The following is a 13523-nucleotide window of genomic DNA, read 5'->3' as shown; positions in this document are numbered from 1 at the left end:
TTCAAAAACTCATAAATATATATATATATATATATATAACAACAACAACAACAAAAAACAAAATTTATAAAAAACCAAAATACAACAACATCAACGGAGGTGGGAGGAGGGCGAGGATGAGCGAGAAATAAAATAGGCGATTTGAATTCGAGGCAATACTTAAGCCAATGCCAATTAACACGTGCAACACATAAAGGATGTAAGCACAAGAGTCTGTCAATGGGTGCTGACGAAGAATAGCTTCAATGCTTAAGTCAGTATAATATTTATAAAGGTAATATAAGTGCACTAAATCTAAGTTTTGAACTTATGGCCAAAAGTCAGTTTTACCTGGTTCAAATTTACCTTCTATAGAGTCTCCAATATAACCGCTTTCATGCCTCCAACTTTTACGTGCAAGTATGCCCGCAATGGCCTAAGCTTGAGTGTCAATTATCCTTCAAACAAGGAACGTTATCACATGTAGTGGATATGTGCACGATTATTATTCCTGGGATGCACTTCATTAGTTTGGAAATGGATGCCCTACTATACGAGTAGGATAGGACGCGATTTGGATCGATTTTGGGCTCATGAATCGGTTTTGTGGTCTTCGCATATGCATTTTTTTGTGAATCGTTCTTTTAAAATGAAAAGTCCCCTTTTGGTGGTTAGGTCATCCTAACACGTACCCAAAAGCCATCCTTGATTTGGACCGTTCAATATTTTAGTATTTGGAGGTCGAGATAGTGCGAGTAACTAACAATCCATAAAAAATGTACTGCACCTAATGCAAGACCTCTTATTTTACAAAAAGTTATATTGCACATGGATTGCATCATGTGCTGTACATTGTTTATGGACAGTTAGTTACTCTCATCGTCCCCACCTCCTCCTTGTGGGAAGTCAAGAAAATTCATAGAAGTGCCAACTTCTGCAAGACCGTACCTACTCTACCAAAACGGGCTGCCTCCAAAGGGTTTTCTGGATGTATTCCCACCTCCGTTGCACCTCTAACCTCTCCATCCTGATTGACAACGAAAAGAATCCCCATCATCTCCTAATTATTTTTTAGTTTCTTTTTCGTTTTCCATGTAAGAAATAACAATAAGGTAACCCACAAAAAAAATAATCTCCTCAATCCGTGAGGCAATGGTTGGAGACACAATCATACAAAACCAATTAAACATAAACAACGCTAAAAATTTGTCTGTGATACACCGTGTGCTGAATTTAAAAGACATACACAGCTACATTACATATGGGTAAAGTAATTACACATATAGCAATACGAGTTCCTGTAACACTGGCAACTGACGTATACCCCTATATATGTCTGCCAAGGTATATAAATTTCAAAACCACTAAACAATGTTTCCATGCTGTCATTTAGGATTCCATGTACTGTGATGTTGGGGGACTTGTTTTTGTCTTCTCAGGACCTGCAAGATGGTTTTATATCAAATATTTTGCATAAAGTTGAGAGGACAAAGTTTTCCTTCAATCTTTCACCCGGTCTATTAAATTGACATTTGTCCTTAGAACACGTAACTCTCACATATATTTTTAATAGGATTAACAGAACATGTGATTCTCACGTGCATTTGAGAACCATGTGCTCTAATAATAAATATTAATTTAATAGACCGGATTTGAGGAAACCTTTGCTCAAGTTGTAATCAGCCAAAACCCTGCTAATAGAAGTTCAAGAAAGCCCACCCAGAAAGAACATCATTTCGACATAAAAACCCGATTTACCATTAGTAAATTTTGTTTAAAAGAATAACAGACAATTTTACGAGGCATGCAACATAGTTGGGCATTCTCAAACTCTTTTAACAGGAGTCACCTTGATGCTTTTCGTGTTCAATATTTGAGGTGCTAACACTAAATATACTAGAGCACTATGATGTTCCGACAAATTTAAGCAAAGCTAGCTCAATGCAGAGGAGGATGTACCATAAACCCCACGGATCTCCACTTCTCGCCATTCTTGGACAAGGGCACAGCAGCAACACATCAAATGTGAGAGGAAATCATCAATAAAGCCTCCCTGTCAAAGGAAGAGATGATAAAGAGCGCAATTCAGAGAAACCATAATATAATTGAACAAGCAGACTAGTTAACATCATATATCTCGTATTGACCTCAACCTGCATGAAAATGTTGATCTAACACGGAAACTGCACTTACCCATCAATCAACCACACAACTTGCAATGCTCCCCCCACCCAAAAGAAAAACTTTCAATTTTTGCAATGTACCTTACCAATCTACCACTCAATTTGTAATGTTCCCTCCGTTAGAATTTTATATTAACTTAGACGGCAAGATCATCACATGACCCACACGTAATAAAAAATGTCCATTCTACCCCCCATGAAATATGAAATATGTAAAAATACAACTATACCCTTAGATTAATTTTAAAAAAAAATAAAATAAAGTCGTTGGGAGGTGAACCACGGTCAGGCTGCGATTTGGCGTGACCTATAACCTGGTCATGGGTCTGGAGGTGACCCATGGCTTGGCCGTGGGTTTTGCATGATCCATGGCCAACTGTTGGAGGTTTTTTTTCTGAAATTTTTATCTTGCGCATGGTATTTTTTTTTCATTTGGGTCACGATAAATGTCCATTATACCCCTTTCGTTAGCATTTAACAAAAAAATCCTAACAGAAATGGTTCACAATAACTTAACAAAAACTTTAGTTTTAAACTGTTAAAGACTAGATGAGAACCAAAAAGGCATATGTTCATGAAAATGATCTATCCTTGGCAATTTTCAACCAAGGTAACAGCATAAGAACCTTATTATTATACAAGATGCAGGAGAATAGGAGGACTTTAGTTTTAAACTGTTAAAAGACTAGATGAGCACCAAAAAGTCATATGTTCATGAAAATGATCTATCCTTGGCAATTTTCAACCAAGGTAACAGCATAAGAACCTTATTATTATACGAGATGCAGGAGAATAGGAGGTGAGAGTTATCAAAGTGGGTTAATGTGTCTAATCATGGTGTAGCCACAAGAAAAGATACTGATTGTGTAGTGGGAAAGAGAGTACCGTGATGTTCAACGTCTTGCGAAGCTTTCTTCTGACATTACAAGTATAGCAACAGCATGACAACACCAATGAATATGCCATCAATTCATTACATGCCTCCGCCGAAGCTGATGATCATAAAACCATAAATTTTCTATATAAGCTTTCAAGCAATAAAAAAGCACAATTATTTCTATTTTATTTTGATATTTTTTTCTATCACTGTACCAAATATATTGGTGTTTTCGGGCACAAAGTGATCTTACATTATAATATAATGTCCTATACTTTATTACTATCATTTTGTTCACCTTAATTTGAACTCGTTAAATTCGGTAGTAGGTTTATTCACATAATGTCTTGCATAGAATCTCAACAATGTAGCATTCTAGCAGTCAAACTAGATAGATGAAATGAGGAAAATATTTGAAACATTGAGCAGTCATAGCTGAACAAATATTCAGCTACTATGTGCATGCGCGCTTATGTTTGTATACGCCTCCAATAAAGCATATCAAGACATAATAGCTCGAAACTCTAGCCTAACTGCTGCTAGTTTCATTAAGAGTGAAGTCTCAAATTAACCACTGGTTAACATCAGGATATAACACGGTAAGGCCTTTTTCATTGCTACGAAACAAGGCTCAGGCAACATCAACATCCAGACTAAACAAAAAGTTTTATAAACAATTAACATTAACTCGCAGCTGGCAAAAGTGTTACCTAGTTGTTCCAGCCCAAATGATCTTGAGTTCTGAAAGAGAGGAAAACTATACCCTCTGCAGGGCTTTCAAAATATCAAATATGATGCAAAGTTTCTTGCAGGGTCACAGTAATGGCAAAATTATGGTTTCATGAACCACCAACAGATCAATGCTAGACAAAGAAAAAAGTAGTTTTTTCGCACCACAAGGCTGAAAAGTATACCCAATATGTACCTAATCTGGCTACTTTTTAAAATGATGAGTGAAAAATAAACCCTATATATTTCCAACTTGTAAAGACCTTGATAACTCGAATTAGATTAAAATTTACACTATTGAAGTTTAAGAATTGACATATACATGAACGCATGGATGCAGAAGCATTCCAATATAGCCAATAATTCTAAGAAAATCAGATGAGTCTGAGCTAACTTACACATATGCCTGTCAGTTGCTACAGTAGCAATCTTTGAAAATGTCCCACAAGGAAATAAACAGGTTTTTATACCTGCAAAGCAACTAAACCGCTTACAATACAAAGAAATTTTTTGGCAAGTACAGTTTAGTGTAGAAGCACATAAAAATTTAGTAGTATGAGAAAGCGTTACCTTCTCCCGAGTGTACGAGATAGTGTTACCATTCTACTAAAAGGGTGTCTTAGGATGCATTGGTTAGGTCAATCTCTCCATGACCATATTATTCTCTTATCATTTGAAGAATAAGGAAAAAGAAACTCTGGTATAATAAATATCACCCTCTAATCCATTTTAGAACTTTGGAACAGGTAACATTTTTTTAAAGTACTCAAATAGTTTCATCTAACAAGCTCATTTTGTGAGCCATACTGGCAAAGGATAAGTGGAAATCACTCTATACTACAAAATATGCTAGAGCAAAGGAGAAAGGGGCAATTTACTACAGATCATCTGTACCATAAGTGCATGGATTGATAAACACAACTCAACTCAAGGAAGCCTTAATCCCAATTAAATTTGGGTCAGATTAAGGACTTGAATTGATAAAACACAAATTTATATAGTTACACAAGATAAAACTTGCCATTATGCCATATTGCTTCAATTGACAAGCCATAATTTTGACATTGTGAGAGAACTTACACAGACAAGGTTCTGAACAACAACCAAGTAGATCAGTATGCCATTCTTCATGCCGGTGTGAACCTCTAGTCGACAGGAGATCATGTCCAGATGAAACTGAAGATGTTTTTCTGTGCAGATAAATACAGCATCATAAATGATATAAGTATGTAAAAGGTCCTTTTGGAAAGTCTGTTCTAGATAGAAAACATAATATTATAAGATATTGAAAAAGCAGAATTGTTTGCATAGTGTTGTCGCTCTGTGACAAAATCTGGTCAGGGGGAGTCTTTCAGTTTTCCTGGATCTGACAAGTGTGTAGTTTGAGATTGGCATAAGCATTTGAAATCTTAAGTCAGACTGATACAGCATTGGAACTTATAATTTCATTGATGTTGACTGCATTCAACTTCATATACTTAAAAATCAGAAGAAAATCAACCTTGAAGTTGTACGAGTGTCACTCTTCTTATGATAGCCTTCATCAGATGAATGCTCTTTGTCACTGTTGGCATCTGAATAACCCCGTTCCAATTTCCTGTGACCTTTTTCAGGCACACTCTTCTCTGGAAGGACATTTGCAGCAGCAGCTTCCGTTACTTCTAACAAACGCTGAATTACTTCACATTGACTCACATCCAAGTGAGCTTGTGATCGCTGTAGTTCAAATTGAAGCTTTTCATTTTCCTTTTGAAGTGCTTCACAAAAAGGCAAGTTCGGGTAGGAACAAGAAAGAGTTTTCTTCAACACCATAGCATCATTACTTGAGGGGTCAGGTTTCAGGATCACATCCTGCACCCTTCTGTCCTCTTCATCCAATGTGTATTCTCTTTGATCCATTTCAATAACTTCCAGTCTCTCCTATGGATTCAGAAAACTATGTATAAATCTAAAGCAAGCTAAATTATTATATTAGCACAAGCACAGCCAAGTAAATTGCAGTATAAGCATATTAACTGAATTGGTCAAAGTTCACACAAATATAGAACAGCAAGTAGATTCTGATCCAGTTGGAGGCGAAGAGTAAACAGAGTTGCATGTAGTTACCAATTAAAAATTATGATCTATAGTTGCGGCTAAAACATTAAAAATGCATTGGGCTTTAGTCTGCCATATAGTCAGAGAATGTAACATGGCATAGGGGGCCCAAAAAAAGTCGTCAGGTCAACCATATTGAACCACATAACTCACTGAAGTTATCTATTACTCCAGTTATTTAACCATTGGCCACTGCTTCAGTTTCAATTCTGTAACTAGATTTTCATGCCAATACAAAATAACAAAGACTAAACCTTCAGAGACAGGATGCCAGGCCAATTACTATTTCACACATGGAGTTTGCTACCCATTTCTACTTGGTGTATCACCTAATACCCAGCCACATGATGCAGCTGCCTTCACCCAGCTCTTACAACTCATCAGCAATCCTGAGCAAAGAACCATTGACTAAGTTTTCTGTATGCCAGCCTTTTAAACTTCATTTAAAAGCATTCAGGACTCCAATATGCCCACCACTAGCAATCAAGGTTTAGTGGCCAATCTGGAAAATCTATGCACATCATCAGCAAGCACAATATAACAAGCTTCGAAGAATCAATCCCTAACAACTAATCCTTCCATTAGAAATGCTTAAATGCAACGCATTCACCCACGTTTAACCAATCTTTGTTACTTTAAAAATTGACACTCTAACTAAAACACCAGGTATGAGACTTCTAAAAAAGCATTTTGTAACAACCCTTCTTAGAAAGAGTGAAAGATTTCGACAAACTCCGAGCTCTTCTCTTTGTTTTACTTCTTCTAGCAAATATTACTCCTATCAACCGTAACATTAATAGGGGAAAAAACAAAAAACAAAATAATAATAATAAGAAGAAGAAGAAAGAAACAAGCACAAGAACAAGAGTAGACTACCCTGACTCTCGCATTGTCCACAAGAGTAATCAATGGCACAAGCCGCAAGTATCTATCGATCTCATTCTGGGCCTTCCGGAATTGGTACACAATGTTCCACCCCATTGCCAATAGATACAGATAGCTCCGGTCCTGGCAACTATTGACCAGAATGTAGGACCTTCTCAGCGCGTCCTCAAGCTGCTCCAAAGGTTCCCGCGTCTCCGGGTACTTCTTGAGCTCCGAGATCTTGAGCTGCTCCAGCAAGTTCCCGATCAGCTTCAAGTGCTGCGCAAATTGCCTGCAATTCCTCTTGTGCATTCGTGCGGTATTTGCGGCCTTTGCGATCAACCCAATCAGCTTCACCGCATCGAGCCCCGTGAGCTGGGCCACCGTTGCAAGCTCCCCAACATTGTCCCACGACGACATCTTCACCTCTCAACCAACCTGAAAACCACTTATATATCTCACAACATGCATTTTCCAGTAATTTCATAAAATACAAGCTAAAAGAATTCCAACAATGTCAACATTTTGGTGAAATTCACACATTTTTAGCTTTTTTATAGTGTTTTTTAAGCGAATGGCTTAAACTTAAATATAACGTTTTCTAAGCCATCTTCACTCTCAAGTCTCAACCAACCTAAAAATCATTCATATCATCTCCACAGCGCATAGCTCCAATGCAATTTTCAATAGTTTCATAAAATTCAAGCTAAACCAAAAAAAAAAAACAAAAACAAACAAACAAAAACAAAAACAAACAAACAAAACAAAAACAAAATGTTAAAATTTTGGTGAAATTCAGAGATTTTTTAGTGTTTCCTTTTCTTTACCGTTCTTTTCAGCCAATGACTTAGACTTTGATAGAACTTGAAGATTTTTGCATTGCCGAACTGAAGGCACGGCAAAGCTGATTTTGTCGATGAATTGAATAGCAATTCGCTTTGTTTCAAGCTGGATCAAGAGCCCTTCGGCAGGATCTTCTCAGAAACGGCATTGTTGTTCAAGATCTCCAATCGTTAAGGGCTGAGAACAGTCTAGAAGAGTCAGTTTCAACTGCCAACAAAATATTCAGCAAGACGAGATTAACGAAATCCTGAAGATTGTCCATTACACTTCTTGACTCGCTTTTCAACGCGACAACCAAAAGGAAAAAAAAAATATTCAAAAAGCAAAAACAAAAACAAAAAAGAAAAAGAACAAAATTGTTGCTTAATCTCTTTTTTAGATGAATAAATTGTTTGCTTAATCTCTTAAACACTCGAAACCAGAAAATAAAAAATTAAATAAATAAATAAATGAAATCAGAAAAATAAATGAATATCGGAGCTCACCTTTCTTCGCCGGACCGTGAGAGGTTAACCGCTCTTCTAGCGAAAATTAAAAAATAAAATAAACTAATTAATAAAAATAAAAATAAAGCAAAATCGGTTGGAATTCAGAAAAAGCTTCAGAATCACAATGCAGAAATGACAATTATATTACCAAAAAAGCTGCAAATGCTCGTGAATTCTCTCTCACACAACTTGCTGCGCAGAACTTCCACCAATTTCAGAGCACGCTTTTTCTTTTCTTCGAGTGCATGAGTGCGTTTCTAAGTTTAATATTTTAATTCACGAAGAAAACGTCAAAATCCGTGAGGAAGCAGAGCATCAAATTCTGTGATTAGCAGGCATTGCTTTGCGCACACGACCTTCTTCTTCTTCCTCCCCCTCCTCCTCTCTCTCTCTCTCTCTCTCTCTCTCTCTCTCTTATCGCTCACAGTTTCGGCGTTATGTCCCTGCTGGCTTTGTTAGCAACTCTCCTGTCTCTGTCTCTCTCACTCACACACACACACACACACACACAGAGACCACACCAGACAATGAAGGATTTAGTGCGGGCCACAGTGCAAGCACTGAAAGGCCCTTACTGTGATGATGAAATTGCGAAGATGCCCTCGTTATTCACGGAGTATAATTGGATAAAAGAACAGTTCAGTTCTGGGATAGCTCTACAGGGTTGACTCACCCCAAGCTTTACTCTAAAAATTATTCAATTATTTAAGAGCGCCAGCTGGCAGGTGTTGTTGTTGAAGCTGAGTCATCTTTCATAAAAGGCCAAAGGCACATGCGTATCACATGCGGTCAATTGCTTTCCTTTTCTCTGGGTTATGCGGTCAATTGCTTTCACACCTATCTTTCCGGTATCAACTGCTTGCTTCTTCTTTTTTTACTTTTTCGAAAAAAAAAAAAAAAAAAAAAAAAAAAAAAAAAAAAAACCAACAACAACAACAACACTTTTTCAAATCAAAAACAAAAATTACATTCAAAATATACTTGTTACTCCTTATTTTTTAGGTGACTCTCTAATAGTTATATCAATTATTTTCTAAAATGGGATCTAATTACTGATCGTATTTTTTTTCTTGTTGAAAATATTAATTTAGATAATCAAATTCATAATTTTTGTTTAAACTTTTGAAATAAATGATGATCGAACATAATTTCATAATATAGGTAGTTAGCTCAAATTGACTTGCAGTTTAGCCTAATTTTAATTAAATATTTTGTACGTTCAATCTCACTTGTTGATGAGAAATTTTACATACGAGGGAGGGAGAGTGTTATGAACTTCTTCTTTTGTTGGAGAGAAAGAGTTAGGATATTAATTTAAAAGATTATGTAACACTCAACATAAATAAATGCTAAAAGAAAATGGAAATTAAGAATTTAAGAAACAAAATGGCAAAATTAAATACATATTACAGTGGAGATAGACTAGTATGGTAAGGCTCGTAGGCATCTAATAAAAAACATGAGAAAATCCTAAGTTAGAGTTAAGAATTTTTCAAGTGTGAAACGTCACGTTCGAACGTGATCCATTGAACGGAATTGGATCACGTTTCAACGGGACAAAATCTCCACGTGGCATTTAATCAGGTTGACCGTGTTTGAACGCACTAACTATGTTATTTGAATGGTATGGCATCTCCAAGTGTCATTGCGCGAGGAAGTGATGTGAAAATCAACGGCCCACGACTTTCAATTCACTGTGCAAGTTATGTAAGATTTGATTCACATTTAATATGGCCTAGCGAATTGTGATCGAACGGAGTAACTTTTTCAAGCATGAATTGATCGAGATTTTAAAACGCAAAAAAACGTGAAGGGGAATATATGTTTTTCCCCTTCGTTTGTCCGGAGAGAGAGAGAGAGAGAGAGAGAGCTTGGAGAAGCACAAAGAGGACAAGGCCTTAAAGGAACAGGTTTGAAATAGGTAAAAACTTATATTCTAGTATTTTCATTCCATTAGTTAGTTTTGAGTGTTATTGTTGATATTATGACATATGATGATTATTGAGGTTTTGGTAAGTTTTATTTGATTATGCTTGTGTGTTGGAGTTAAGTATGAAGTGGTGAAGCGAGGGTTTACATATCGTGGTGTTTGAGATTAGGTTTCGAATAAAATGTGGAGTTTTTAGTGAGTTAATTGGTGTTTTGAGTTGAGTTCCATGGGTTTGAGGTTGTGGTTTAGTTTTTTGAATGGTAATGTTGTAGTTGTGGTTAGTATTGTTGTTGTTGTTTGAAACAAAATGAGTTAAAGGGAAAATTAATTAGGGAGTAGTTTTGACGGAATAAAGAAGGCTTACACCGTAAACCAATTTGGTTGGATTTTTTTACTTACTAAGTTGTGGGACTCACCATTATACCTGTAAAATCATGTTTTACAAAGTTTGAGATAGTTACAACGGCATTAGAGGAGGGACAGATGTAAGAAAAGTAAAGGTATAGGATTTTCAGAATAACACTTAGCTAAGAGTGAGCTATGTATAAATTGAAAGAGTTCATAATGTGTAAGTTGTATGGGAATACAATTGTAATGATATGTTTTCAGTATTACTATGTTATGACAATTTAGTGCTATGGTGAATAGGAGTGTGCATGGGACGGGGTGGATTTCCGTCCTCCTTGCTCCCGCCCCGCACCTATGCGGGTGCAAGAAATTATATCCGTAGTCCGCACAAAATGTGTTGTATTCATGCGGGGTGGGGGTGGGGGTGGTGCGAGTATTCTATAGAACCCACTATTTTCCTAACCGGTTACTAACTGCAACACCAACACAAACACCACCACGGGCCACAACACCACCAACACTGCACAATCACCACCACCACCACCACCACCAACACAAACACAAACACAAACACAAATAAAAAAGAAACAAAAACAACAAACAAATTAAAAATTGGGACGTGCATCGACGTTCTTCGATTTTTTATCTTCATTGGACAGGGCAAAACGGCCAAGACAGTTCATCTTCATTGTTAGAGATTTCATGAGGTACCCACTGTACCCTGATCTGATCTTCCTTCCAGCATCTCTACATTTTCTTTTTGCAACCCTACCTATATTGTACATGTAGAACAGTAACGAAGATGAAGAATGAACAAGCGAAGCCAGAGTTATAGGAGAGAAGAGGCGAAGAGCGGCGCAAGGAGAGGCTGTGAAGAGAGGAGAAAAATGAAGAGAAGAAGAACTGAGGCGCTAGAAGAAAATAAAACTGTAGAATAAATGAAAAAATGAAGAGGGGTGCGGCGCTTAGGGTTAAGTGGGGTTAGGGTAATTTATTTTATTTATTTTTTATTTTTTTTTTGTTCTTCAAAGGCGGGGCGGGTCCCTGGATTTTTAAAAATCCCAACCCGCCCCGCACGAGTATACCATTTTTGGACTCGTACCTACAAAAAAAAAAACTAAAAACCGTGATTTTCGAGGCGGATTTTTGCCCACCTCTAATGATGAATTATCATTTATGCAAATATATAGTTAAAGTTAAAAAATTAAAAATAGCATTTCCAGTACTCCGTTATCAGGAAAGTAGAAGTAGCACTACATGGATATTGCAAAATACTACATTTATTGGGTAGGACGTTATAAATTAAGTATATATTTTTTATCAGCTTAAAACTTTTGAAACAAGTAGTAATTTAACACTTATTATCACCGATATTCATTTGTTGTTTAATTTTACTTCAAATTGGTTTGTTTCTAACATCCATTGTAATACTAATTATTGTATTTATCGTCTAGTAAAATAAGTTATTTCTCTCTTGTTTACGAAGTATAATTTTCTCTTTCCTCTACATGTATAATATATTTTCTCTAATACTACTTAGAAAAATAAAAACTAGAGGTGCTCCCTATATAAAAGGTTATTCTTGTTCACTCTAAGCAAATAACATCATTATAACAAGACGTTTTAAATGCCTCTTTCAACTAGCACTTCAACATATCACCATAATCTCGTGATTTGAAGTTTGAATGTATTTATAGTATAGTAATGATACATACCACAATTTTTATTTTGTGATTATTTTATAATGTTGTATCAACATATGATTTGTGCCCTTACCATAAACCTTTGCCATTTACTCTAAGAACTCTCATTAATACTCACATTTTGCATTTTTGTCCATACTCCGAAAACTTTTGTTTGTGCCTGTGACATGGACCTTTGCCCCTTACCTTAAAGACCCTTGCTCATGCCTGCATTTTGCACATTTATCCCTACTCCATGGACCATTGTCTTTGCCTAAGCCATTCCTTCATATCATATCACACGGTCCACACATCACCATCGACTATGATACTACTTCTTAAGAAGATTAATACTTTGAAAAGTCTTTCAGTAAAATTATAATATAATATGTTGTGATACCACTTAACCCAAAGCTCAAGCATATGAATTTGGGGGGTGTGCACATTATGTGCACTTTTTTTTTTTTTTGGCATTTCCCTATGAATTTAGGCCAAATTATATCCAATCAATCGTTCGCACTTGTAACATATTTTTTAAAATGAGATTCGATATTCGCATGCTCGCACGTGTTATAATTGATAGTTATATTATGGTTATGGAATATAATTATGATAAGTTTTTGATAAAATCCATAATTCAACGAGGTAGGAATAAGTGACATGAAATTATATGGAGATTGAGAAAACGGATGGGGGGTATTAAGGCACAGTAATGAAACTCAACGGCGAAGATGTCTCAAAAGGTTAGAGGTTAATAGCGTCATTTAGAAACAAACTAGAAACAGGCAGACGTATATTCTGGTTCAACATCCCTTCTGTGGCAACTACCACGCGGCCCCACAAAGTACGACGATGTCAGTGACTCACATGCAGTTCTAGACACGTGTCCTCCACCTTTTTAAGCAGTAGCCGTCGGTCGCTCTCCGTCTCCAATTGGGACCAATTCTCATATTTCCACAGCGAATAATGCTACACATCATTCTCTTGTCTTCTTTTTGTCCTCCCAAATTTGATGTGGCTCTTAAAATCACCATTAAATTTATGATAGATCATTATTGAATTTTGATCCAATGGTGATTTTAAAAGCCACATCAATTTTGGGAGGATAAAAAGAGGACAAGAGGATGATGTGTAACATTACTCTTCCATAGCATCCAATAGGACCAATACCTTCAATTGTTTATTTTTATTTATTTTTTCACTTTTTCAAAATAAAAACATAAGAAAAAACTCAAAACACAAAAAATGTCGAGCTCATTATTGATGTAAATGTTCGAGAAACGGGAAACAAAACTTAACCAAAAAGAGACTTGTTATTCATTTTATTATTTATCTCTAGTTCAATTCTTTTTTTAAAAATTTACGATCTAATAATAAAGTTTTAAAAAATATAGATGGAATTAGATAGGAGATGAAAAGAAAATAAAAAAATAGCATTTTTCTAAAAAATAAAAAATAAATAAATAAATAAATTGGAAAAAGCATAATCATGAGTGTTTTGAA

The 13523-nt window shown here is 36.0% G+C and overlaps 1 protein-coding gene across 6 annotated transcripts; it reads right to left on the bottom strand.

Annotated features, from left to right (window-relative positions):
* Positions 1–1150: 1150 nt before the first annotated feature.
* Positions 1151–8564, bottom strand: LOC133851564 (protein MID1-COMPLEMENTING ACTIVITY 1). Of its 6 annotated transcripts, none has more exons than XM_062288022.1 (10): positions 8209–8563; positions 8058–8093; positions 7557–7779; positions 6742–7167; positions 5270–5688; positions 4849–4958; positions 4167–4238; positions 3048–3154; positions 1939–2032; positions 1151–1421 (listed from the first exon to the last, which is right to left on the bottom strand). In XM_062288022.1, the coding sequence occupies exons 4-10, from the start codon at positions 7147–7149 to the stop codon at positions 1369–1371; spliced, it is 1263 nt and encodes a 420-aa protein (XP_062144006.1). In that variant the 5' UTR covers positions 7150–7167; positions 7557–7779; positions 8058–8093; positions 8209–8563; the 3' UTR covers positions 1151–1368. The 6 variants fall into 6 exon arrangements, with proteins under 6 accessions (XP_062144006.1, XP_062144007.1, XP_062144010.1 ...); XM_062288023.1 differs by having other exon boundaries at positions 7557–7749; XM_062288026.1 differs by having other exon boundaries at positions 8058–8090.
* Between the last annotated feature and the right edge of the window lie 4959 nt (positions 8565–13523).

Source organism: Alnus glutinosa, chromosome 12, assembly GCF_958979055.1.
Source record: "Alnus glutinosa chromosome 12, dhAlnGlut1.1, whole genome shotgun sequence".
NCBI classification, from domain to species: Eukaryota; Viridiplantae; Streptophyta; class Magnoliopsida; order Fagales; family Betulaceae; genus Alnus; species Alnus glutinosa.
Note: the sequence above shows the minus strand (reverse complement) of the source record. Positions and strands in the feature narration are given on the sequence as shown.